This window comes from Camelus bactrianus, chromosome 25, assembly GCF_048773025.1.
Source record: "Camelus bactrianus isolate YW-2024 breed Bactrian camel chromosome 25, ASM4877302v1, whole genome shotgun sequence".
Taxonomy (NCBI): domain Eukaryota; kingdom Metazoa; phylum Chordata; class Mammalia; order Artiodactyla; family Camelidae; genus Camelus; species Camelus bactrianus.
The window spans coordinates 36,097,196-36,119,270 of NC_133563.1; the positions used below are offsets into that span (position 1 = coordinate 36,097,196).

A 22,075-nucleotide genomic window follows, 5' to 3' on the forward strand; every position below is an offset into this window, starting at 1 on the left:
GAGAATTAAAATGAAAGGAAGTATTTGTTACAAATGCGCCCAACAAGGAGCTAAGCACCAGCAGGCGCCCCAACCAGCTGCAAGGTACGGGCTTCCTTCTGAGGTGACGAAACGTAAAACTGCCTGTGGTGACAGGCGCACATTTCTTGAATCTACTGAAAAACTGAAGTGCACATTTTAAACGGGCAAATTGTGTGGTCTGTGAATTAAATCTCAATAAAGTTGTTTTTGAGAAAGGAAAAGAAAGCATTTATTATTAAAGCAAACAGCCGTACGTGGATGCCGACACCTGCCATGAGGTGGCAGGAACAGGAAAAACAGCAAGTCAGACAGAGCCCTGCCTTCAGAGGGCTTGCAGCCTTGGTGGGGAGCTTGTCAATTAAATAAGCGATGAAACCCAGGGGCGACAGTGCTCGAGGGGTCAGCACGTGCTCCAGCAAGAACACTGCAAGGAACCTCAGGGACCAAGCGAGGCGTCACCGCAAACAGCGGAAGTGGCATCTACACTGAGATGTGAAGGATGGAGGATGCCAGCCCAAGGAAGGGAGGAACACGGACAGGGAGAAGGGATGGGGAAGAGGAGAGACATCCAGGTGGATGCGCCACACTTTCTGACCCATTCACTGATCGATGGACACTGGTGAATGGTGTTTTCACTTTGGGGCTATTTCACTTTGGGGCACTTGGGAGCGGCCACGGAGGGTGGGCAGGACAGCAGGTGCCAAGGCCACAGGCTAGACCTGCTGCTGTGTTTGGAGAACTGGCAGCACTTGGGTGGCCAGACCACCAGGGATCCGAGAGCAGAGAAGCCGGGGCTGGAGAGCATCACCGGTGTTCCCGGTGCAGCACGCAGGATCGGGTTTGCATTCACCACCCGAGGAGCTCATCGGTCTCCAGCCACGATGCCACGGAAGCTAGTACCCAGACCCCAGTCAGGACACCTCAGCAGAGATGACCCCACACCAATGACCATAAAAAGTAACACTGTGGCACCTCCAAAGCAAAGCCCATAAATCTTCAAGTTGGTACGTCCATCTGCCAAAACTGAGGACCGTCCTGGGGAACTGAGAGCCTTTTCATGTCAATAGTCGGTCTCCCAACTCGTCTCTGGATTCGCACGTTGTCTGCACACAGTCGAGGGGCTACGTGGTGCAAGGAAGGGCGAGAACCCCCCAGAGTGTGCCGTCTCCACCCCCAAACAGCCAGACAGTTTACAGGCAAGGAGACGGCTAGCAAGACCCCTCCTCGCACCCAGAGTCATTTTTCCCCTCTCCCGGCTGCTCCTCTGTTCCATATTTCATTTCACTGCAGCAATCCTTAGAAAGGTTAATCATCAGCTCTGTGAGTGGTACCATGAGCTCTCCAGGAGAAAGGTCACCCAATGAATTAAAATATCTATCATGAAAACAATAACAAACTGCCACACAGTCTGTAACATCCCAGTTGTTCAAAGGAGAAGAGGGAGGACCAGAAAGAATTTAATCACCCATCTGAGGTTACGGAATCAGTGGCCAGAACCCTTCGTCCTCCTGATTTCCGTCCTTTCCTCGGAAGACTCCAGTTAACCCAACACCACTATACACAGGCCTTTATGGAAACTGTGCTCGTTCAACAGGGTCAAATGTCCCCAGTTTCTCTCCTTCTAAACCCAGTGCCTTTAGATCACTAATTAGTATGACCTCAAATAACCAGCAAGTTCCTTCTGTTGTGACGCTTCCGCAGGGAGGACAGGCACTGACCGCCAGCGCACAAGGGACGAGACCACACCGCGGGAGAACTGGTCCCCTGGGACGCATACAAGGCTGCCAAGAGCAAGTCCAGACCCCGGGAGTTTGCTGACAAGGAGCAGGGGACACGGAGGGGAGGGTGCACAGGCCCTCTGCAGGAAGATGTGTGTTTGTGGGGAAAAGTCCGAGATGGCAGATGAGGCAGGGGGAGGGGAAGCACTCAGGGAAGAGGGGGCAGCCCGTGAGACTGCACGCACCTGCCTGTAAGGAGTGTCGGGGTGGGGTGGTGCCGAGAGAACAGAGCCAGACTGAACAGGCGCTGCCCGGTACCCTGGGCAGGAGGCATTCAGACTGCTAATGAGGAGAGAAGCTGACGGAGGACCGACGTGTGGGCACAGACACGCACGGCCCCTCAGGAGTGGAGACAGAAGCTGCCCTCAGGGGGGCAGCGACCAGGAGGGGCAGAGAGGGGCCTGGAGTTAGGTGCCGCGTGCTCACTATGACAATTCACTGAGCGGAGTTCATGTGAACTGTGCACCTCTCCATCTAAAAATTACACTTGGACGTTGATGTTTTATAAAATGCAGGCCAAGGCAAGGGGAGCCCACGCGGGAGGCTGAGAGCAGCGAGCAGAGCGGTGGCGCGTGCTGAGAGGGGCCAGGGAGGGGAGGACGTGGGGGACAGGGAGACTCTCTGCAGCAGGGAGCTGGGAGCACCACCGCCTCCCCGGGCCAGCGACGATGGGGGCCTGCGGCAAGAACAGAGTTTGAAGCCACTCACCTTGATCTGACAAGAAGTCCAGCATGGTCTGTAACAGGAAGGACAGGTGCCTGACCGAGAGAGCCGGGTTCCCCATCCTCCGCGAGGCGTAGACCAGCTCATGAAGCAGACGCATCTGGACGGCGGCCCAGCCTCGGTGCGTGCCTGCAGCAAAACACATGAGACATCAAAACGTCGCAGCAGCGCCTCGGGGCCGAGATCCTTTTTGGAACCACGTCTAATGTGTGCAACTCAGTGATGTCAGGACAAATGCCTCCACTAGCAAACCCAAAGGGCAACAAAAGCACTTCCCCTGTGTACCCCGGAAAAAAATGCTTAAGGGATGTTTGTTCACACGGTTTTGAAAAAGGTTTTATATACTATTTTCTCTTCTGCAAAGGCACAATTTCAAAAATAACTCAGTTTGAAATAATTATAAGGTTAGAACAAAAGATTATGTTTTCAATGGCATGTATTTGTATTATAACATAATTTTTTTTCAAAAGAATACTGATATCTGCTGGGATTTCATTATCAACAACCAAAGTCATGAAACTAAACAGCACAGCATTTCTCTAAAATATAAGAGAAGTAAATAGCTAAATAGATAAAGAAAGAAAGAAAGAAAGAAAGAAAGAAAGAAAGAAAGAAAGAAAGAAAGAAAGAAAGAAAGAAAGAAAGAAAGGAAGGAAGGAAGAAAAAGAAAGAGTAAGAAAGAAAAAGTAAGAAAGAAAGAAAAGAAAGAGGAAAAGGAAAAGGGAAAGAAAGAAAAAGAAAAAGAAAAAGAAAAAAAGAAAAAGAAAAAGTTACCAACAAACTTGCACGGCTGCTCCCTCCAAAATAACTAAGCCCGTGTTCAAAATCAGAGGCGGGGAAGTCGGTTCACAACCATCGAAAAGGATCTCTTTCAGATCACAGGATCTTTAGACTTTCTTGTTCCATGTCCCTTCTGGCAACTATTACTGCTCTTAAAAATTTTCCACCTTAAAATCCTTCCTGAAGGAGACGTGGTAACAGGAATCAAAAACAGTTACCGCACAGGGTTGTGAGTCCAAGGCCCCTGGGGCTTGGAGCAGAAAGGCTGGCGGAAAGGATTTCAGACTCTCGTAGCCCTACTGACCACCTTTCCCACCACCCACCCTTAAAGGCTGACCAATCCCTTCTGTGAATCCCACTGTATCGTGCACATATTCTGTCCCACAGGCATCCTCCAGCAGGTACCGTGAGGCACATAAGCTCCTGTGTTTGTTTCTTCCATCAGTCCTTAACTTCCTTGGGAGCCAGGGCTGTGTCTCATTCACCCAAGTATCCCTAATGCCTAGTGAGATGCCTGACACAGATGGTACTTAACAAGCACAGGGGTCAAGTTGAAAACCCGATGAAAGAAAAGGCCCCCATTTTTCCGACATGCCTACTCTAGTACGTAGGATAAAATGACGTGGTTTCTGGGATTTGCTGTAAAATACTTCAACAAAGGACAAATAAAAGAAAAAGGAAGATATGAATGAAGGAAATACAGCAAAACTTGTAAATGCCTTAACCTGGGTGGTGGGCTCATGGTACTGTTCTTTCTAATTTGTGTATATTTAAATTATTTTATAATAATTTTTAAATTATTAACTGAATAGCAATTATTAATACTTATTGATTGAAATCCTTAGAGCTGACCAAACCTACCCCCACACAAAAACCTTAATGTCCTAGTAGTCTGCCTTACAGAAATGTCTTCCGACAATGACAGGAAAGGAGGCAAAGATCCCGCAGTAAGTCCACATCATCAGAAGACCACAGGCCAAAAGGAAGTAAGAAATTCTAAAGAAGATGAAGAGGCTGAAATCAATGCCATGACAACCTAGCCCAGAATTCTCAACGACTCAACTTAACTAACCTCAACACCACCACATCAAGAATGGGCCAAATATCACTTTGTAGATTTTCCTACCACAGGCAATTATGATAAGACTGAGTATAAATTTTCTTAACACCAAATAGTGTACAAATCATAACTTCTTTGTGATTCAAACTGCTCATCCTATAAAATCTGAATCTTTTTATTCTTAAGACAGATTTGCAGCATATGACCTAGTGATAAAATTTTCAACTCTCTCGTATTCAAAAACTTCACCAACGTGAGAGTTTATTACATCAACTATTGCTTTTTGGCAAACCCATGTGCCTTGTCACTCTCTTTCACACGAGTTCCTGCAGAAAAGTCAATCCCTTGTTCAGGGCAAGGCTGAGCAAAAGGACTAATCGAAAACTTTCACACACAGCAACACAAGAAGATGAGAATGACCAACAGCAGCCCGCGAAGCTGGCAAACACACACAGTGCCCGTCTGTGTCCAGCCTTGACTTTCCGTAACCAGCGGGGAAATGTCCATTTCAAGAAATAGCCAGAAACATATGTCAGGTCCTGAGAACACAATTTCCCTTTCAGGGTTTAGTGGACTGCCATTTAGTTCTCTGAGAAATGTTTAAAGAGGCCCAGGGCAACAGTGGAGACGGGCTTTAAAGTAGCTTTTATGTCTTACTGGAAATACAGCCAGCTGCGAGTTACCGTTTTTACTTTATATGATCCCACTCTCCTGCCTTACCTCCCCAGCCTCCTTCACAAAATGATGGGAGTGCCCCCTCCCGGATCAGGAGGCTAAGCAGAAAGCACCAAGTCACGTGGAGGTGTGCTTTGCCATTTTATTTTTCAGAAGAAACATGTTTTCTTCATGTGATTTAAAAATTAAGATCACGAAACAAACTCTATTCAATAAATGGCAGCCAACACATGTCACTGTAGCTGCTCATCGGGTTTGGCCCCATGTTACACATATGTACGTGGACACCTGCCATGTGCCGGCTCGGGACACAGTGAATGGGCACAGGGTCTCTGCTCTCACAGGGCACACAGCCTGGTGGGGGAGGCGACATTAAGTCATCGCCCGGTTTTTTTTAATGTACTTACAAATTATGGGAAATGCTATTTAAAAAGAACAACAGGAGTCAACGAAAGAGAAAAAGACAAGGACTACATTTAGGCTGAAGGACAACAGGGGGCCTCTTTGAAGAGCTGACGCTCTGCCGAGACCCAAAGGGCAACTGTGGTGCAGCAGGTGAAGGGCAGGGCACACTGATAAAGGGCTGGTACCCAAAATATCCCAGATCTATCAAAACTCAACAAGAAGGATGAACAACCTGATTAAAAGATGAGCAAAAGGCCTGAACACACACCCCATCAAAAAAGATATCCAGATGCCAAAGAAGTCCATGAAGAGATGCTCCACATCACCGGTCATCAGGGGATGCAAATGAAAGCAACGAGGTCCCACTGCACACCTACTAGAACAGACAAAAGCCACCACACCGACGACACCCAGGGCTGGTAAGGATGTGCAGCAACAGGAGCTCCCATTCACCGCTGGTGGGAATGCAGAATGGCCCAGACACTTTGGAAGACAGTCCAGCAGTTTCTTACAAAACTAAACGTACTCCTGCCATACGAGCCAGCAACTGCACTCCTTGGTGTTTACTCGATGAAGTGGGAACTTACGTCCACACACAAATCTGCGCATAGATGTCAATAGAAGCTCTACTCATAATCACCAAAATTTAGAAGCAACTAACATGCCCTTCAGTAGGTGAATGGATAAATATAATAAACTATGGTCCAGCCAGAAAATGGACTATTATTCGGCACTAAAAACAAATGAGCTATTAAGCCGTGAACAGGCATGGAGGAACCTTAAACGCACATCATTAAGTGAAAGGAGCCCATCTGAAAAGGCCATGCAACTGTATGATCCCAACTGTATGGTACTCTGGAAAAGGCAAAACCATACAGACCGAAAAATCAGTGGCTGTCAGGGGTTAGAGGGGAAAGAGCGATGAATAAGGGGGAGCCAGGCATGTTTAGGGCAGGGAAACTGCTCTGTGTGATGCTGTAACGGTGGACGCATGTCATTATGCACTTGTCCAAACCCAGAGTGCACAGCACCAAGAGGAAGCCCTGGTGTCAAGTATGGGCTCTGGGTGATGACGACATGTCAGCACGGGTTCATCCACTGCAGCAAATGCACACGCCGGTGCGGGTGTCGATGACGGGGAGGCTGTGGGGACAAACTGCAGCCCGCACACCAAGTCCGGCCTGGCTGCTGCCGTGAGTGTAGCTGCCGGCCTGCAGACGGCCTGGCCGCTCCTGCATCTCAGCAGCAGGGCCGAGCAGCTGCACCAGAGACCCGGGACCCAGACCCTGAAATACTCACTCCCCAGCCCTGGACAGAAAAAGTCTGCTGAGCCCTGCTCTACACGAATCCGAATGCACCTTGATTAGACAGGCAGCGCAGGGCCCAAGCCAGGCACGACTCACAGGGCTGAAATGACATTTTAGTTCCAGCACCTTTGTTGAAGTCCTGCGGATCCAGCGACAGACTGTAGCCAGGAAGCGTCTCCAGAAGGAGCTTGTAGCAGGCCCTCCAGCCGGGCTCCGAGATGCTGGGGGCCACGCACTGCATGGCGGCCACGCGTTTGAAGAAGGCGGACTTGCGGTGGAAGCCGATCAACTCGTAGAGCTCGGAGAGGACGCTGTACCGCTGAATCTTCTCCTCCTCGGACAGCTGGAGCACAGGGAGAAAAGCAACAAGCATCTGAAAGAGACTTGCCAGCGAAAAAGGACACGTGGAAAAGGCTTGTCCATAAAATAGAGGCCCGGTGACACAGGGAGGAAGAGGAAGGTCGAGTTAGCGCGCCGACGGGGCCAGATCCAGAAACACAGGGAAGCAGCGCCACGCAGAAGCTCCAAGCCCCCTCTGGGCCCCACCTCTCCAGCCTGTATTCCCTGAAACAAAGGTATCTGCCTCCTACAGGTGAGATGCAGAGAAAGGAAAGAGAAAAGGGAAGGGAAAGGAAAGGAACAGCAGCTCATGCAGACCCCAGGGCTTGGGCAGAACTTTCATCAAATACCCAACTTCTCAAAACACAGAATATACAGTAACAGACTAATATGATGATAACAACTTCTGTTTTTAAGCACCAACCACATGCCAGCAAACGCAGTGCCCCTCACTGAATCATTACAATAATCCCAGAAACTGTTACTACCCCAGCTCACAGGCACAGAAATCTGAAACTCAGGGAGGTATTACCATCCTGGACAAAATCCCACAGCCCATGAGTGTCAGGGGCAAGACCTGAGTCTGGGGTGGGGCTCTGCTTACCGCCCGGTGCCCCCTCCCCACGCACAGCTATCTTTCCAGAGGAGGGACAGCTAGAACCTCGCTGCCACCAAGGCCACCCTATGTAAGGGGGCCGTTAACTCTCTCACATCCCTGACAAAATATGTGTTTCCCCGATGTTTCTGTGTGAACAGAAGCACAGCTTGCACAGAAGCATCGTCCGGAAGCCCTCCCATCCACCCCTCTTCCCCACGTCCACTGCCACGCCCGCCCTGGGCCCTCATGAGCTCCCACCTAGAAGCCTCATCTCAGTCGTCTTCCTCCCAGCTCTCTCTCCTTCCTTAACCTGTCCACAAGCAGCTGCCAGACAAGCAGTCCTGAGGTGCGGTGCAGAGCCCATCACCCCGCCTCAGAGACGCTCAGAACCCACTCGGAACTACACCATGGAACCCAAATGCCCTCAGCACGCCAGGCCCTCCTGAGTGAGCCCCACTCTGCCTGTGTGACTCTGGGTCCCACTGCCGACCTCTGACCTGTCCAAATGGAACCACTCTAATTCATGTGTTTTCTCATTCTGTCAACACATGTTTATTGAATGCCTTCTCCGTGGCCACCACAGATGTGGCTGGGGACACAGCAGGGAACAAAACTGGCAAAGACCCCTGCCCTCAGGGAAGATGACAGCACATAAGTGAACAAAGAAATGAAACCATGACTACCATGAAACCATGATGAAATGTACCCTGAGGGCAGACTACCCTTTACCTAGGGAATAAAAAGGAATTGACCAGGCAGAGATGCCCCAGGTAGAACCAGGAAATCCTGGGCCTCCCACTTCAGCTCCCAGCCGGCTGTCTGTCTGTCTTCTTCCTGCCACCCCTCCCCCGCACTTCCAGGTCTGACTCCTTCAAAGGTCCCTTCAGAGGCTGCCTCTCCAACAGCCCTGTCCCCACGCCCTGCAGCTGCCGCTTCCTGCCTGAAGTTCTCAGAACCACTCTGGACCCCACAGTGTCATTTCTCTCCTGTCCAGTCCTGCTCACGTCTGCCTGGGCGGCAGCAGCATTTCACACACACACATCCGTGCGGGGCATCGCCGCCGCTGCACGCACTCGCCGGCACTTGACGTCAGCAGTCTTTCTCCGTTTAGCCAGTCAGTGGCTCTGATTTGTGTCTCCCTGACAGCTAGCGAGGCTGAACACTTTTTCACAAGATGACTGGCTACTTCTGGATCTTCCTTCGCAAAGCGTTCAAACCTCCCGATCACTGTTTAATTAGGTCATCTGTATTACTGAGTTGTAGCTCTTTATATGTTCTGCATGTAAGTCCTTAGTCATGTATAAATGTCTTCTCCCAGTCTGCTGCCCATTTATTTTCCAAAGGGGGTCTTCTGATAAGCAGAAATTGTTGATTAACTCAATTTATAAATTTTTTTTTCTATGGTTAATGCTTTCTGTGTCCTTATCTAAGAAACCTTGGCCCACCCCGAGGTCCCAAACATAATCTTCTAAGTTTTCTTATAGAACTTTTATGTTTAGGTAGAGGATTCGTGGATATGCCACTTTGAGAAGGACACAGCCTCTGCTTCCCAGGAGAGCACAGAACAGCTGCAGAGAGAGGAGCCGGTGCAGTGAGGTGCCAGGCACAGGCCGAGGACTGAGGAGAGCTACACAGGAGAGGCCGAAGTCCTGCATGCCTTTGTCACAAACCTGGAAACTCCCAGGCCTTTGACTGCACCCCTTGTTGCCAAATATGGTAAAAGATGTTGGGAGAGAGAAAACAAACAGTGGTCCCAGCATTCTCATATTCAAAATTACACCAATTTTCCACATATGTGTATCAAAACAGTTTGCAAAGAATGTAATTTTCTTTCCTAGACTGCAAAGCAGGATTACAAGGTTTGCACCGAGGGCCTTACTTGTAAAACATCTGCTAACGTAACTGGATCCACCTTCAGTTGTAATCATCCAAAGAGAAGGAGGGAAAAAAAGAAAACCAAGTTAAATAAGATCCAGTCCCTTCATGGGTTACGAGGTCATGGAGGAGACGGACAAGCTGGTAATGAGTCACTCTGCCGAGATCGCCGGGCCGGGGAGCGGGATGGATGGCGAGATGTGTGACGCAGCAGCAGCTGTGCCAGCGCTCCTAGGCAGGCACCTAAAAGGCACTTCGACCAGGTGTTAATCACCTGCACTCACGTACTCATCACCTGACACACGTTAACGAGAAACGAAAACTATAAATGGTCAATACCCTTGGTGGGCATGCCGTCCCAAGAGCAAAGTCACAGTTTGACTGCTGGTCATCCCGGTTCCCTGGGGTTTATTCTAGGAGAACCTTAAGCACCACTCCTCAGGCCTCACGAAGTGCTGCCTACTTGTCTCATCTTTGGCTCAGGGACAGAGCACATTCACGTGCACTTTAATGACTGCACAGGTTTGACTGTCTTTCTCGGGGTTCACCTTTCCATTCTGAAGAGTCCTGAGTCCATCCTCCAGAGAGCTATTCCCTCCAATGACAACTCATGGAGCCTGCAATTAAAAGCCAGCCAAGAACAAGACTGTCCCCACCCTGCACTGCCTTCTTAATCTCTCCTGGCTGACTGCAGCAGACCCACACCTCCCTCCACCAAGCTCCTGAGTGTCGTAGGTGTGTCTCCAAACAGAAAGCAAGGTCCATAAAAGAGAAGACAACTCCAGTCACCTCTGAATTCCTAGCATACAGTAATATCAATAGACAGAATTATGATTATGGCTTCTTTCCTTTAAAAATCCTTTTGGTTATTTAAGTGAGACCTTGGAGGAGAGGCAAGGTTGTTTGCTTGGGTTCCAACATCGTGACCCAGGAGCCCCTGGGGGCCTTTTTCGTATTGACTGTTCACTGATTCATTCCAAACACAACTGCTCGTTCCAGGAGGAGCCGTGCTTTTCCGCCAGGAGTCTGTGGTCACTCTCACGCCAGAGCAGCTTTAAACTCAACCCTTGGTTTGGTCTGCTTTGGATTTTTTTCCCTTCCAACAAAAATCAAGAGCTTCCTTACTTTCTTGTTTCGAGGAGTAGGATTTTTTTCTAGTTCACCCTTTAGTAAACCAGGCTCCTCAGGCGGGTCTTGGCCTACACGGGATCGGCCATCCAACTCCCAGTGTGAGAGGCCCGGGGCTCACCTCCTGACCTCCTGTCAGGGCAACTGAAACCCAGTTCAGGAGCCAGCCGGCACCGGTGGCTTCCAGGGCTCGCTTACCTCCCAGAACTCCTGCTTTCCGGTTTGTCTTGCCCACTGAGGATTTCCCCTTATTTTCTTGCCAATTAGCTACGCAGCTTGAAAGATGAGAAAGAAAGGTTTTATTTCTTCACCAGCATTTTAAAGAAACTTGTGCAGTGAAGGCTGTTATAGCTCCTAGAGCCCTGTGTCGCCAGGACGGAAAACACACGAGATATTTTCTAAACTTGCGTATCATCTGAATTTTTCCTTTTCTTTTGTTTTCTTAATTGCTAACAGACATTTTTTAATTAAAAAAATAATTAAGGCCCCAAACAGAACAGAGCCTTGGAGGGACATACAAAATTAAAGGGCAAAGCCAGAAAAATGAGAAGATAATCTACAAGGTTAATAAAATACACACACTGCGGATGGGATCAGCAGTTCTCAGTAACAGTTAACCAAAGCGTGACCACGAGGTAAGATGTCTCTCTTGTCAGGAAACAGCCAACATAACACAGAATTAAAATAAGAAACAAAAATTCTAAGTCTGGCAATGTATAGAAGGCTACCAATTAAGTGTGTCTCCTTCCTGGGAGAGAAGGAGGCTCGCTAGCTCTTTACTGTGGAAACTGCGTCCAGGAAAGGGCGGTAAAGTGAACTCTGTAAATATCCAATTAGCCAAGTAAGTGACGCATAAAGAGGTGTGAGTTTTGATGACACAGGTGATACTGCTATTCACTTGTCCTGTAAAGTACATCTTCACGCTCAGTGATCAATACCTCGGGGTCCTCACGGATCGGATCACAGGAAAATGCACAGCCTGGGCCCAGGAGTCCTCCGTGAGCTCGTGACACTGCACTTAGATGTGTCAAAGGCACCTCCAACTCCACCTGTGCAGAGCTGACTTCACAGTACTCCTCGCACAGCCATCCTGCCCAGGGCCCCTGGTCGGGGGGTGAGGTCCCTCTGCGTCTCCCGGCTCACTCTCATCACTCACAGACATGCCTGGACCCCTCCCTCACAGCCCGGATTTACTCAGTCACCAAGCCCCACCACCCACACCTGCCCCACCAGGTACTCACTGACACTCACTCAGCACTGACTCTGTGCCGGGGACCACGCTGCACACTGTGCACACGTTATCTCACTGGATCTTCACAACTGTCCTGGGAAGTGGGTACATTACTGTTCCAACTGATAAAGATAAATTCCGCTGTTTCACTCATTCTCCCTTGAGTGAGTCGTCCAAAGCGACATGGCTGCTGAGCTACAAACCTGGGACTGAAAACCATTTGAAAATTGAAAACTGAAAACTGCTACATCTCACAGCCACCCTGGTCTGACTCATTACATCACCTCCTGCAGAGCCTTCTAAATGCTTCCAAGCATTCCACAAGCGTAAGAGCGATCTATTCGAGAACCCACTCCCCTACTTAAACTCTGTCAGCACCGGTCCACTGCCCTTAGGGCAAAGCCCCGCAGGGACGGAACACAGCCGCACGGCCTGGGCCGCCTCTCAGCCTCTCGCGGCCGCCCTCCCCGCCCACCACGAAGCTCTACACTGATGTGCCGGGACGAGGACGCCAACTCCCTGTAACCCGGAACTCGCCTCACTCAGACAGCAGTCACGAGCACCCTCTTCAACGCTGACTCTCAGAAAACCGTTTTCTCAGGATGAACCAAGACCTTTTTCTTTATGACTTCCATTCATCGATAATGAACTCCCCCCAAAAGAGAGAAGACCTAATTCTCAGTCTTCTTATCTGTAAAGTGGGAATAATATGGATGTATGTGAGATTTTCAGAGAAACAATACACAAGAAAGGCTGGGGAACAAGCACTCAATACATGCTTACTTACTATTAATAAGAACACATTCCATCCCAGGAACCTTAAATCAATGCTTTATGGCTTTGTCCAGCAGACTACTGGCAAACTATTTACTGAACTCATTTTAGCAGGTCACCAGGAGTGTATGAGAAAAGGTTAGCACTGACTTCGGTTACAGCTGCAGCCACCAGCACTACGGGGGGAGCCGGCTTCATCTCGTAAGTGTTGTTTGACCATTTAGTTACAGTCATTGAATAAGGACAGGTGTTCTTCAGTCAAAGCTCCTGAAACATAAATCTTTTCAAAGATTAAAGCAAATTAGGTTTCAAGTACAACACTCTCACTGGAAATTGTTTTGAAAAGGACAGCCTTAGCTAGCTCCTCTGCACATCCAAAGGGCATCTTCTTAAAGCACCTGACTAAATAGACCCAAAGGATTGTTTAAAAGAAACTAAGATGAAGCCATCATCCTGAATAAGCTCTCAGTATCATCTGCACAGCACCCCACCACAGGCAAAACAATGAATCTGGAATCTGGACCCCGCCCCCCGACTATATGCAGTAAATAAAAATTAACTCAAAATGGACCACAGATATAAATGTAAAAACTAAACCCATAAAATTCCTAAGAGAAGACATAGTAAATCTTCGTGGTCTTGGGATAGGCTACGGTTTCCGAGATACAATACTAGGAGTACAAGTGATAACAGAAAAAAACAGATAAACTGGACTTCATTAAAATTAAAACCTTTTGTGCTGCAAAGGAAATCACCAAGAAACTGAAATGACAACCCGCAGAATAGGAGAAAAATTTTGCAAAGCAGGTATCTGATGAGAGACTAGTACCCAGGATATATAACAAATGCTTACAACTGAACAACACAAACGAAACAGACCCAATTTAAAAATTTGCCAAGGATTTAAATAGAGATACAAATGGCCAATAAGCACATGAAAAGATGCTCAGCATCACTAGCCAAATCAAAACCAAAATGAGTATCATTTTACACCCACTAAGATGGTCATAACCAAAAAATGGACAATAACAAGTGCTGGTGAGGATGTTGAGAAAGAGGAACCCTCATACACGGCCAGTAGAAATGGACAATGGTGCAGCTGCTTTGGAAAACAGTCTGGTGTTTCCTCACAAGGTTAAACACAGAGTAACCATATGGCTCAGAAATTCCACTGCCAGGTATACAGTCATTCCTCGGTATGAGTGGGGGATTGGTTTCAGGACCCCCCCACCTTGGATACCAAAGTCCAAGGATGCTCGAGTCCCTTTGCAATCAGCCATCTGTAGCCACAAAGTGGAAACCACAGATATAGAGGGCCAACTGTATACCCAATGGAATGAAAACATGTTCTCAAAAAACCTGAACATTGATATTCATAGCAGTATTATTCAGAGTAGCCAAAAGGTACAAACAATATCCATCCATCAACAAATGGATAAACAGAATTATCAACAATATTATCAAGCCAAGAGAATAAGGTACTGATTCAGGCTACAGCATGGATTAAAGCTTGACACATTATGCTAAGTGAATAAGGCAGAAACAAGAGGACAAACACTGTCCGCTTAGGTGAAGGGTATCTAAGTGTTCACTGTACTACTACTCCTAGGAGTTTTCCAGAGGTTTGAAGTCTTTCAAAATAAAAACAAAGTGTATTATACCTTAAAAAACATAAAATGATTCCTCACAGGAGGGCTTTAAGAATTAAACGCAGAAATGTACATGTAAAGCTTTTGGAACAACACTATGCATGTCCACAGTCACCGCTGTCACTGCCACTCAGAGGGTGATGCCAGCGCCGGTAAGAGCGGCCTCCCTCACTCCCCTACAAACAGGAGTGAGGGCTTGGCTCTGGCAGGCGCCATGCTCGGCAGTGACCGTGAACCTGAGCAAGACACAGCCCCCGCTCCAGACTCTGCCTGCATCACCCAACTTTCTTCTACAATCTGCTACATTTAACATAAACACACTACAAGGATGTATCTTACAACACGGGGAATACAGCTGATAGTTTACAACAACTATAAATGGAGCGTAACATTAAAAACTGTGAATCACTGTTGTACATCTGAAACTTGTATTACAAATCAACTATACCTTAATAAAAAAAATTTAAAAAAATTTTAAAACATACCACTTTAATATTGAGTTCTGTTTTTAAGTAACTACTAAACAGCTTAGAATGTATAAAAGCAGTAAGTGTGATATGGTCTGTTTACACATTTACTTTCAGCCTCCTGCTAGAAGAATCTAAACAAATTTTTAAAAACAACCTAACAACAATAACAAAGAGACAAAAATGAGGCTGAAGAGAAAAATGGAGATTTAATACTTAAATGAAACTAGGGGCAGGTAAAGCCATAAAAATGCACGCCATGAAGTCAGGGTAAGTATTAGAGGCCAACTAGAGATTCAGCTCTAAGATTCCTAGAAGCTGCAGCAAAAAGAAAATGAAGGTGGGGATGTGGGTACAGCTCAGTGGTAGAATGCCTGCTTAGCATGCACGAGGTCCTGGGTTCAAGTCCCAGTGCCTCCACTAACAGATAAATAAATCTAATTACCTACCCACTGAAAAAAAAAAGGAAGAGAGAGAAATTTCTCACTTTTGTAAAAAACAAAAACAATCTGAAATTAAATTTAGATTAAGTATTTTTAAAAAAGAAAAAACAAAGGAAAAGAAGATGAGAGAGAGAAACCATAATGCCTGGGAGATAAATCTGCAGCGGCCGCTGGCGGGTCCCCAGGTCCCGGGTGGGAAAATCCAAACCATCCTTCTCACCACCCAGCGCCACCCTCAGGCCCACCCCACCCTCCCCATGCTAAACACGAGGAGCACGCGCGGCCTCTGCCTTTCCTCTCTCTGTGTCACCACAGGACTGGGCTGCAAAAACGAGCTCTGAGGCTCCAGCTGAAGAGCAGAGCAGAGCCAGCCCCCAGGGCTTGGCGGGTGGCAGCCCCTCCCCCAGCATTTCCTTCCCTAGTAAAAAACCTGGCTTTCCTCCCCCGCCACCCCACCTTTCCTTTCCTTGTGAGAACTCTGCACTCCCCACAGGCCATCCTGAAAGCCAGGTGCCCTGCTGGCTGGGACCGAGAGGATTCAGTCTAACCGAGCCTGCATCTCCGTTCAAAAAGCCTTTCCTAAGTCTCCCATCCCTCTGATTCTGAACCTGAACTGACACACTTCCGAGGTTACAGTTATTATGTGCATACCTCCCAGGTTTTGGCTAGGTTTCCTTAGCAACAGCTTCATTAAGGAACTGCATCAAGAAGTTCAAAGACGCTATTCGTACTTCTGAGTGGAGTAGCCTGCATAAAATTTAAATGGCTTTGAAGAGAAAGTTAACCAGGGACAGAGAGGTCGCAGGTTCTAGTCAACAGTGTCATGAGCCCAGGCGTTCTTAAACGGCTCAGAGTGGGTCCTGAACACTGGGTCGGACGGGAGGCAGGGAGGCAGTGCCGGGCAGTGGGTGAATGGCACTGGTCCCGGAGCACACTCCCCCAGCTGGGGAAGTCCTGGGCTTTTTTCTAGTTTTCCAAACAATTCCTTACTACCTCTTTCTCTTATTGTCACATACCATTTCCTACTAATTAAGAAAGTTAATTTCAGTCATTTGGGCTGCTTGCGGGGAGCTACACGACACTGTTCACAGAGCTGGGACGTTAGCACCACACAAACTGGATTTAAAGACCAGTGGAGGTACTTCCCAGGTAACCATGGGCATGCAGCAAACACCCCGGCCTGTTACCTCATCTCTCAAGTTGGGTCCAATAAAACTACCGAGCAAAGTGCGTGATGATTATGGCTTGTATCTGTTTACCAGGTAAGTGCCCACAACAGCTGGCTGCTTAACTGGGAGTGAGTATGGTCAACGAGGCCCAGTCTACCTGGTAACACACGCCCTGCCTTCCTGCCTTGGTCCAGGAGCAGAACTTGTTCAGCCGAGACGAACGCCCCCAGAGCAGCCCTGACGGGAAAACTCCCAGCTCTGCGGGGCGAGGCGTGTTCCTTTCCTTCTCAGAGCTGATCACAGTTTGTAGTCATCTGTTTTTATGTTTATCCCTTTAGTACCTGCCTCCCTCTCCAGAGTTTCTGCTGAAGCAGCTCAGAGCCAGGTCTGTTTCGCTGCCAGCTGGAAATCCTGGGCTGGGAGACAGCTGACCCCGACCCCAGCCCCGCGCCCGGCCCTGGCGCTGAACGTAGAGGGCGGAAAGCCCAGACGCGCATGCTTTCCCGAGGCCCCTGCACCCGAAATTATGGCCTGACTTGGGACAAATTACACAGTCTTCTTTAGCCTGAGGTTCCTCATTTGTCCATAGGAATAACTGCCCATAACACACAGGGTTACAAGGATTAAATGAAATAACCAAATATGCAACCTAGTCAAGTGTCTACCACTGGGTCCTCAACAGACACATGCCGTCCTTACTGCTCTGACACATCACCCGCGGGGCGGACATACACAGTGAACGCTGCTAAGCGTCAGGACGTGTGTTAAGTGCTTCATGTGAGTTATCAACAAATCCAGGAAGAAATGAATATTATCACGCCCATTTTACAGATTCACCAACAGGCTAAGGGAGCTTACATTCTAGTCCGAGGTCCTACGGTGAGGAAATGGCGACTTGAACCTGAACCTGGGGTGCAAGGCCTGCGCTCCTTCTCTCTCCCATCTGCCTGACCACGTGCCTGTGAAACCCACCTGTCCAATACACAGTCTACAGCTGGCCAGCTCTTAAATGCAACGTGTGCTGTTTGTCAGTGCTAGTTAATTACCATAAACTACTCTCGTAAACCGCTGAAGACAAGACCCACGTCCCTGTCCACAAAGGGGAATTCTGCTTTGCCTTCTGTGACGTGCAGAAACCCTTCTCTGCACCACTAAATCCAAATGCATCCTTTATCCGTGTTTATGTTTACACAGAGCTTCTTAAAGCAGAAGGCACCTGCAATAATTCCATCTTGGTTCCTTCAAAGTTCCAAGATCAGCCAAAATCAGTCCCAGAATTTTTACAACTCAACAATTCTACAATGGAACACACTGGATCAAGAACCAAAAGCATGTTCTAGTCCAGAAAAACTGCAGGTCCTTCTTTGTTCCTGTCATTATAAAATCCCACCAGAACTCATTATTTTGCTGTCTGCTCATCTGGCAACCAAACACAGAGCTGAGTCAACTCCACAGAGCGTCCTGCTGGGGGACACACAGGCAGCAGCATGGCGGGCTGCCTACTCTTCCACACACCTCTGCTGACCCCTAGTGTCCTCCATGGAGACCAGGCCAACAAAGCAGGAGGGCTGTTTCCAACAGTTGCGAAGATTCACACATTAAATAAAAGAATTTTATTTTATATGTGTTATGTATATACCCACCTGTGAAAACAGCTTTGCCAGGAGCCCAAATTCTCAACATTAACTTGCAAAGGCAATTCCGGTCCCCCAGGGGCAAGCAAGTCTCAAGACGCTAGGTCCTCCAAAGTCCCCCCCACGACCTCAACCAAACTGCCTGCAGGTCTGCAGCTGCAGGTAGTCAAATGTCCAGGTTGGAAGCACCCTCCCTCCTGCCCTCAGGCGCTACAGTTGTCCCTCTACGCCCTCCGACCTCAGTATGAGAGCAGCTGCTGAGGAGCCTTGCAGGGTAGCACTGAGACAGGACTGGCCACCAAGATCGGAGCTAAACTAAGCCTTCTGATGACGTGAGCTTGTCATTCTGTCACATTACAGATGAAGACGGAGAGAGAGGCAGAGTGATCCTGCTCAAGGTCATGCAGCTAATGAGTGGCAAAGTCCATGACTCTGCTCCTCCCCTCCGGCGTGACACCCCAGCTGGGACACCCACAGGGTTCTCTCATGCCTGCCTGACCAGTCCTTTCCTGTCACTCATGACCCACCACAGGGTCCGACCCCAGCCTGCCTTTTCAGCATCTCCCTCCACAGTTTCTCAGGAACAAAGCTGCTTGGGCCCGAATGACTTCTGGTTCCCTGAGCTCTCTGTGCTCAGGCTGGTTGTGCTTGTGCACCCAGCCCCCTGCTCAGAGACTCTTCTGCCCCTGCAGGTGGAGGTTTCCACTCTTCACAGGGACACCTCACTGGGGGAGCCCTCCTCTCATCCTCAGCACTGCAGGTGTCCCCGGCCACACCCCGGGCCGCCCCATTAGGACCGCGTGTGCCCAGGTCTGCTCATTGCACCAGCAGCCTCAGAGCCAGGCTTACGCCCGGCTCACCCTGCAAACCTACTGCCCAGCTCACCGCCCCCTCCCAGCAGATCACCCAGAAGTCGCAGTAAGCGGCCCATCCAATCCAGATGTCCATCGTTTGCCAGCACCGCTGACGGCTGGTTTCCACCCTTGGGTCAGTTTCCCGTAAAACGGCACCTTCCACTGTGAAGCGGTGGGTTTTCACTTCTCCTGCCCACCGTAACCGGAAATGTCAAGGGAAACCAAAAGACCTTTCTCAACCCTTTTCTGATGACACCTTCCCACCCACGACACTGATGTGCTCAAGAGCTTTGGGTCCACATGGTTTTGTCTCCCTCACACTAGGTGGCTCAAAACACTGTGGGATTCTTTCTATTTTCGGGGTATTTGTTTGTACTTGGTTTATCGGCTTTACTGTGTTTTGTCTCTCGCTTCGGTGTCCTGGCAGTTGCCACTTCCTACTCCCTTGAGCAGCCGCCCTCCCAACGTCTAGTCTAGGAAATCAGCTGTGGCGAGGGGCCCAGGGGCAGTCACAGGAGACGGAAGGAAGGCACAGAGAGGCTAAATCCTCTGCCCAAGAGGTCAGCTTCAAGCCCCAGGAATGTATATCGAGTCCCTCTGCTTAACTCTTACGCTAAACTAGTTAACGTTTTATAGATTAGGGTCATAAACAGATGAGGTATCAAAATACGTTCCAGGAGGATACACATCAACTCTAAGATGTTCATTAACTCCATTATTTTGTTTCTATTTTATTTCTATTTAAAAAATTAAGAACCTCTGCAGTCGATATGACAAAATGTTAATGGGTCAAATACGGATTTCAGAGGCATGAGTGCCTTATTACTCATAATTTTTTATATGTTCACAAGACAAAATGATTTTAAATTCTCTCTCCCCTCCCCCTCCTGAACTCCCAGACCCACACATCTAACAGTCTTTCACTTTACCCACAGCTGAACTCATCACTTTTCCCCCAGAACTCCCTCGGCAGCTTTCCCCTCTCAGAGCACAGCAGGATCATCATTTACCTCATTAATCCACCCAGAAGCCTGGGACTTACTCCATCTGACCCTCACAGACATCATTCATCCTCTCCCTTTTACCACCTAAACATGTCTTCAATCTGTTCGCTTTTTTCCACTGACTGTCGCACTGCTCAGGTGGAAGCCACCAACACTGCCCACCCGGACTCAAGTCTCCCAACCGGCCCCCCCACCCTCTCCCCTACTTGAGACAAGTAGGATTGTGTCACTCCCGTGCTCTTAAGATCTTTCTTTCAAAACCCACTGCTCTTAAAATAAACTTCAAGTTCTTCACCAGGTGAAGGTCTTTGCCATGAACTGTCAGCCCAGTGAGGGCAGGACCTGCCTTCCCCACCTCTCCCCCCGCCCTCTAGCACAATGCCGGGCTCAGGGAAGACCTGCTACGTTGCACCAGCCTGTATTCTAATCCTGGTCTTGGGTCCTTAAGAAAACTTTGAGTCTCGGATGCCTTATCCATAAAAATCCAGGTAGATTAGAAAGATTTTAGATTTTCACCTGGACTATCAACTCAGGGACTTTGCACTAGCAACCTGCAAGTAAACGTTCTAATGATTCTGTCTTGTTAAAAACACATCCAGATTTAAGTAACATCTGTGGAATGCCTTCAGTGTAAAAGGAACTGTACGTTCACAAACTTCGTGTTTTATAACATGAACAACCAGGACAGGGCCACAAACGGAACCACCTCACAGGCGACAGAAGTAAGGTAAGTAAGTGACAGGCATAAAGCAGCAGGTCACAAAGCTGGTGAGAGCAAAGTTGTTTCTCCAATCCCCCAAAAAACTTCTGAAAGAACCGAAAATTCTGAATTTGGAAAGTAAAAGACTATCATATAAAGAAGTAAAATAGAGACCCCCATTCATCAGGGTTTCAAGCTCTGACTGCAGAGTTTATAGCAGGCCATACTGAATCAGCACAGAAAAATCAGATGGACTCGAGGAGAAAAGTTTCCAGGAGAACTGCATTAACTCTTCCACTTGTGAGAGGACACCCACTCACCTGTCGCAGGTTAATGTAAACCGCATTCTGGAGAAATTCGGAAGCTTCCATACTCCGCTTCTGGATGGCGAGGACACGGACGGCTTTGACGCACGCTTCTAACTCAATCACCCCGGCGTTCTTATACTGTAGGGGGAAAAGGACGCCCCTCAGTCAAAAGAGCAGGGTACAGATGTTCCTGTCATGCTGCGCAGGCCGAGCCACAGGGACTCAATGCCCCGCAGCAGCCCGTCCCCAGCACGAGGACCCGCAGCGCCTCCCGAGGGGTGAGGACTTGTGCCTGAGAAAGCCCACCCCTGACGGGGGCAAGAGGGGCTGGCGGGATTGCGTGAGCCTGTAAATGCCCACAGAAACATGTTTGCACTCACTCAAGTAATTCAACCAACAACAGCAGAATATTTTACAAAATTTCACAACATGGTCCATGGAAAGTTCGCCATTCCTTTCCACTTGTCTCTTTCACTCTGAGACAGTCTTAGACTCTCACACCTGCAGCTCTGCTGTACTAGTTGCAAATTCTTTTTACTTGGTTACAAAAGTCCTAGCTCCCCGGGCCACTGTGTCCCTCCTGTCAGCACAGCTGGATGTCTGCCTGGGTTTCTCTCTGAATTCCTTGCTCCTGCTCCTCAGGTCCTGAGATGGACACGGGAAGACACACGACCAGAAAAGACACCGTGGACTGGACCGAAGACCTCGGTGACTCGCCCTGGGCGAGTGCTGCCCCGCCCTCACCTTCAGCTCTCAAGCTTCTGCCCACAGTGATACCCATCCGGGAGAGGGGTCCGCGGCCACCTACAAGCTGTGTGGCTCGGGCGCAGGGACAGGCGCAGGAGCTGGTTCCTCTCTCCCGAGGCCCCACTGCCAAGCCCACTGCCTCCCTATTCTTCTGCCCTTCTCTTCTACTCCAAACCCTTTTCCTTTTTGTCCCAATTATCCCCAGCTGGAGTGATTTTCAATCGAGTTATCTGAAAAAATTCCCTGCAGCTGAAAAAGAGGTTTCCGGAGGTAAACAAACACACGTATGCTGGTGCCTGAAGAGAGCCCCAGGCTGGGGGACCCTCACCAGCACTCACGGGGGCATCAGATGTGCTGCAGGGCCGACCACCCCCAATAAGCATTCACTAAGACCCCGAGGCCGGCA

At 48.8% G+C, this 22,075-nt stretch overlaps 1 protein-coding gene across 3 annotated transcripts in view; it reads right to left on the reverse strand.

Annotated features, from left to right (window-relative positions):
• The window catches only part of TRAPPC9 (trafficking protein particle complex subunit 9), a 404,238-nt gene that overhangs the window by 343,641 nt on the left and 38,522 nt on the right, over window positions 1-22,075 (reverse strand). For all 3 annotated transcript variants that reach the window (XM_074353143.1, XM_074353142.1, XM_074353144.1), the window contains 3 exons: window positions 20,935-21,060; window positions 6,876-7,092; window positions 2,508-2,651 (listed from right to left, as the gene is read on the reverse strand). In XM_074353143.1, the coding sequence (XP_074209244.1) occupies window positions 2,508-2,651; window positions 6,876-7,092; window positions 20,935-21,060 (487 nt within the window). The remainder of the gene's footprint in view (window positions 1-2,507; window positions 2,652-6,875; window positions 7,093-20,934; window positions 21,061-22,075) is intronic.